General features: G+C 37.2%; 1 protein-coding gene across 2 annotated transcripts in view; it reads left to right on the top strand.

The window, feature by feature from the left end:
* The first annotated feature begins 1434 nt into the window (after positions 1–1434).
* Positions 1435–6000, top strand: part of MRPS9 (mitochondrial ribosomal protein S9) — a 28108-nt gene continuing 23542 nt past the window's right edge. For both annotated transcript variants that reach the window (XM_009578001.1, XM_009577993.1), the window contains exon 1: positions 1435–1611. In XM_009578001.1, coding sequence (XP_009576296.1) covers positions 1567–1611 — 45 coding nt within the window. In that variant the 5' untranslated portion in view covers positions 1435–1566. The remainder of the gene's footprint in view (positions 1612–6000) is intronic.

Below are 6000 nucleotides of genomic sequence, written 5' to 3'. Positions count from 1 at the left end.
ATGGGATGTGTGTGTTTGCATCATTGTGGTTATAACTAGGTTTTAAGATTACTGTTGTATTTGTATTAGTTACAGGAAGATAGCAAGTATTTTATGCTATTCATATTAGCTTAACTCAGTTGCATGGTGCAGCCACCTTTCTCATGTCAGCTTCTCATGTCCGAGCCTTCTCTGAATCGCTCGGACTTACCAGCTCAGCAGAGAACTGCCCTCTTGTTGGGAGGAAGCAGAAGTTAGTCTTCTGCCACATTTAGGGAGCTGAGCTGGCTTGCAGAAGAGTCCAAGTGCCAGAGCTGGCACAGGACAAGTGAAGGGAGTGGGGGACAGAATGCTAGCAGGAGTGAGATGGGCTCGCTCTGCCTTGTAAAACTGCACTGTCTGCTTACAAAGCCAAGCCATGGCACGCTGGAGAAGCTGGAGAGAAGTGTTTCAGGGTACTATCTGGTGAACAGAACTGGGCATTTTTCTGATTCAGAAGTGATTCTTTTTCTGTCTTTGCTTTTCCGTCCCACATACCCTTTTTTCTTGCGATTCTCTCCCTCCCCCTGCCCACGTAAAACCACACAGATAATCAGTTCTCATTCAGTTTGTGGAATAATTAAGCTGCAGAGGACTTTAATACTAATGTTGGAGAGACAAAATAGTGCATAATATTGGCACTAGGCCAGAATTGGGACATTACAGCTGTCAGTGAAGCTCCTGTTTGTCTGGCAGAGAGCTTGATTGAAATTAGGCATCTTGACTGCTGATTGTCTTGATAGAAGAAAACCCAAACCTGTATCCCACAAAGATCAAAAGATAACTGTCCCCTGAGTTATGACTCCTGAGCTGGAACAATGCTCAGTAGTGTTTGCTGGTGAGAACTACCCTACTAGTTTTCTAATTGTTCTACCTGAGGTGGCGAAATAGCTTAAGAACCATTTTGGAACAAGGAAGGAGCACTCCATAGCCTTTCCAAAGCTTTTAGCAGGGTTTGTGCAGCCACATGCTTCTGAAAGCCACTAGAGAGCTGCCCCACAGATTTTTTTCATACTTCGTTATGGGCTGCCTCTAGGCGAAGGCAAAACCTGCTTATTTGCTGATAGATTTTTATTTTCTTTTAAGACTGCGTTTGTTGATCAGTGCTGTGTTTTGCTTTTGCTGGATGTTCCTGACATATGATACTACATTTCTTTCCGTCAGAAAAATCTTCTGAATTAATTGTAATATGTGAAAATGTTCAACATTTAGAATGTGTTTATCTGTTTATGGGCATTAAACAATTGGAAGAAAATGGTTTCATGAGTAATACTGCCTTTTCTAACTTATTGCAATAATGTGTTGAATCTTGTTATAGGTATGAATGGCTTATTATACTGTTCATTTTATTTAGAGCTCACTATGCCAAAGATATAAAATAAATCTCTTGCTTCTCTTTTGTGTTTTTGTTAGACGTTAAGGCTAATCTATACCACTACAGCAGTGCAGAGGAAAAATGCAGGAGCCTCAGGACCTGAAAAGTACACGGAGGCATTTATTAAAAAACAGATTGAAGAGTTCAACCTAGGAAAGAGACATTTAGCCAACATGATGGGAGAAGATCCAGAAACTTTTACCCAAGAGGATATTGATGTAAGTACAGTTGCTCTGTTGGAGAAGTAATTTACTGTATAGTTTCAGATATTGAAAGCACTTTACTTCAGCATGAGCCCCTCAGCTCTCTGTGAATTTTAATCAAACTGTCAGAATAAGAAAGCATGCTACTATACATTGCAAACGTTGCAACTGTGACTGTGAATAGAGATTCTACCCCTGCTACCATGTGAGGTCAGACATCACAGTATAGAGCTGTATACCATATCTGGCTAAAGCACAGTAGGTTCTTTTTAAAAGTCCTAATGGATAATCCCCTTCATCTGAGGTTGTAAGAGGCACTGTAAAGGTTTATGTGGCACTTCAAAACGTTTACCCACAATTTGACCTGCTGTGTATATTTAGGTCAGGTTTTCTTCTACGATACTGTGGTTGCTGGTAATACAAATTAAATTTTATAGGATGTTTTACAACTAACACTCTGGTTTAGTTTAGGGATTTTAATATAGACGCAAATTTAAGTTCATATCAGTAGCTCCAAACATACTATTTTATTGCTGTTCTCTCTGACAACTGACAGATGGGTGGCCTCCTCTTTCTCTGTGTCATTTAGGCTCATGTATAGATATGCTGCCTTTCACTCAGAAAAATGTTTTTTTGCATGGATTTTTTTTTAATGTCCCACCTGGTCTTCACTTCTGTCATTTCTGTCTTATTTTATCACACATCAGAGGTAGGGAGGAAAAATGTCACTTGGTGACATTCACTTTCAGGTGAAGCTGCATGAAGTCTCATGAAGGCTGAAGCTTTCTCTGTGCTGCAGCAACACTTACTATAGCCATAGCAGCACAATATATCAGCAGTGCCCTTAGGGTAGACGTAGTAATATGGTATGTGCCAAAAGAGAGGTGTGTGTGGTTTAGTTTTTTCAGGGGGAGAAGATTGATTGTTGCCTCTCTCAGTGGCAAAATTCTGTCAGCATAGCTGTGTCCGCATAAGAGGTCTTGACAGTGTGCGTATACCAAGAAAGAGAACTACGTCTGTATGTAGTGATACGGGCTGATTTCAAACACATTTGATAGGCTTCAAAACTAAGTTCTGAAAACTTCGCTGAAAATAGACAGCAAAGTAGAGAAGAGACACACAGTTAACGGCCTGCTGAGAAAAAGGCTGAAATGAGACTTGAGTCTTATCAGATACCAGAAAATCCATAAGGGAAGCTTGACTTCAAGTCACGAATCTGTAGGAAATCAAGCTTTATGAGTACAAAGCTATGCACTGATACTGTGACTACTTTCATTCAGAATCGCAGGTATCACTTTGCTCTTCTACAGACAAGCGCCAATGCAGAGACCCTTCCAGTCTCAGTGTAGAGTAGATAAGGTCCTGTCAACAGTAAAAGTATTCATCAAGGCATCTGGGTCAGCAGTAATAGCAGCCTGTTTCTTTACATTGGCTTTCTTATTTCTGTACAGACCATAGAATTTAATTTTCCTGTTTTTTACAGATGTTTTTTCTTACCTTGAATGATCTTTATCTTTTTGAGTTACTTTCTTGTAAGGTATTCATGCACAGACCTGCCACCAGAATACCTCCCATGTTAGTACAGTACGGTGATGATGCTAATAGTTAAGGTTTTTTGCCTGAAAGGTTAATGGTAGGAGAATACATTAATCTGCAGTCTGCCTTCCTTCCTTGATAGGGTCTAGGGGGAAGGCTTACAGACAGCAAGACTGCAAGAAGTGGAAAATAATTCTAAGTAGTGGTTTCTTCTTTATGAAGCACTATGATCGTTTGCACAAAATTAACTCAGCTCCATCATTAGTAAAAGCAGATTCATTCTGGAAATTAGTTTTTACAAATGCAGTGCAGGTGACAAGTACGGAACTGCTTTGCAGACTCTGATTCTGAAAAAGACGGAGAAGCGGAGCCAAAAGAGTCGTGTTTTGTTTGGTGATACCAAGTATCTGTGGTACATGTTTGATTTCTTCGTATTCCATCAGGTGTTGGAAAATACTTAGTGTGTGTAATAGTGTCTGCTATGCATAATTAAATTTCTGTTATAAAAATATAAAAGCTGCTTAAGCACTGGCAGGAGAATTATCAAGCTTTACATTTCGAACAGTAATAATTCTTTCTGATGAGTGCTTATATACTTCCATGTCTTCTACTGTTAATCAGTCTGTGTAGTGTATTTCAGAAGTAGACATCATAGGAGTTTTAGGTATGGTTTAATAAAAGCTAAACCTTGTGAAGTTTTAAACAGAAAAATAAGTTGACTTACTTGCTAATCCTTCTGGATGTTGTGGAAGCAGAATTGCCTCTTACTGATACTTTTATTTAGGAATGAAAAGTTAAGCTGTGCATTACAACTGTATTTCTGGAGGAGAAAAAAAAATCCAGCAAATTGATATATAACTCTGCAGAAGTCTACCAATTGCTTTTTAATTGGTATTATAGACCTTACTCTGAAGCTAGGATGTTTTATTCTCCTATGTGTGAATATGTGCTATGAAGTTTCTCTAATTGATTTGCTTTGCCCATTCCATTTGATGTATCATTTTTCACAATATTTCATAATTTGTGCTCATTTCTAATGAACAGAGTCGTTAGGACAGGCATGTCTAAGTACAACTGACAGCTAACATTAGGTGCCAGATGCAGTTTATAAAGCTATGTAGAACTGCAGAGAACAGTTTAAATAAATTAGCACCTGTACATTAGTCTCACTTGCTGGTAATTTATAAGCGAATCAGTAGAGATGACATTTAGGTAAGTCATTGATCAAGTTAACAGCTGCATACCCACTGCCCAGCTGGGATACCTAATTAATAGAGATTGCAGTCCTGACCTAGTGCTTTTTCCCGGTTGAGTCTGTAATCCTTTTATTTTCTGATTTAACTTTAACTTATGGTTGTAGTAAACAGCCCACCTTCATTTTCTACTGTCAGTTCTGTGATATTCTACTTTAAAGCCCAGAAAACTAAGTAAGATTAATACAAGAAAAGCGTCTTAATCTTCATGACCTATTTATATGCCAGTATTTTTATCATTCATTTTTATGCAGTCACTAAATGCTCTCCCAGATATGAGCTCATCATCTCTTTCCCCATAAGAGTTAATAAAACTCAAAAGCTAGAGATCTACATTCATTTTCCTTTGCTGTCTGCCTTATGACCTAATAGATTGTTGTCAAGCAGATGGAATAATTTGAATTTAAAATATACGTTTATCTTCACTAGCATATATATTGTTGCAAAAGTACCAGTAAGGTTGTTAACTATGAAAATGTTAAATGTGGAAAAACTTCATTCCTCATGGGGTATAGTTTTTTTCAATGAATTAAGACTTCTTTAATGAAAAATAGGTTGTATTCAGTTGCTTTTATAAGTGGCTCAGCACATCTGATTTCTAAATAACATTCAAATTTTAGCAATGCAAAGTGTTAGAAATGAGTGAATATTGGCATATGTGAAATGTCAGAAACATTACTCAGAACAAAATGCATTTCTGAACTTCCTGTTGTCTTCAAGAAGAGTGTGTTGTCCAGCATTGTCCTTACAAGAAATACTGGATTTTGTATTGGTTTTTAAATAGTTGAAGCTAGAATGCTTTTTTCAACTTCTTTTTTCCAGTGGAGCCAAACTCTGCATCAGTATTTTCTTACTTCTGCATTAAAGTCCATCTGAACTGATGACTGCTGTTTTTTTTTTTTTCCACTCTTTAGTACTGTTCAGTGTTTTGAAACGTTGAAGTGAAGATAGAAATAATGACTGTTTCTTTCAACAGGTTTTGGGTTTTTTTTTTTGCTCTGCAAGCTCTGGACAAGACATTAATTTTTGTTTTGAAAATGATTAGTACAAAAATAATGTAATATTAAAAGAAGGTGGTTTTTTTTATATAATGCTAGTGGGTTGTTGTTTTTTTTTTTTTCCCAAGTGATGGGGTTAAAATGATATATCACTGTGAACTTGAAATTTCTTTCTGTCCAAGCTAGAATTCAGCTTTAGATAAAAAGTGACAAATGATTGGGGTGGTTTCAATAAATTTTAGTAGTTAGTTGTTAGAGGAGGATTTTTTTTTTACAAGGTAAACTTAGGTGTGTCACTGCTTTTTTTTTTTGCTAACTTTTTCTGTTTTGTTAGATAAAAAAAGCTATTTCAGAGTTAACATTTCACATCCCATTTTTGTTTCATTCGTTCTTGTTTCTACCCCAAATATTCTGCATTTTGGATGCTGAAGACTTTTAAAGAATACTGCTAGTGTGGTTAGAAGGAAAAACAGTTGTTCCAGCAAATATCTCAGTCTGAGAAATGCTGAAGTACAGTGGCTAAATAGTGTGATTCAAGAGGCAAGAAGGGTGTGATCAAGTTGAGAAGTAGAAGAAGCTGAAACAGCTATTGCTCAGGCATTTCGTTAAAAAGTTAC

Source organism: Fulmarus glacialis, unplaced genomic scaffold, assembly GCF_000690835.1.
Source record: "Fulmarus glacialis isolate BGI_N327 unplaced genomic scaffold, ASM69083v1 scaffold7670, whole genome shotgun sequence".
In the NCBI taxonomy this organism is placed as follows: Eukaryota; Metazoa; Chordata; class Aves; order Procellariiformes; family Procellariidae; genus Fulmarus; species Fulmarus glacialis.
Note: the sequence above shows the minus strand (reverse complement) of the source record. Positions and strands in the feature narration are given on the sequence as shown.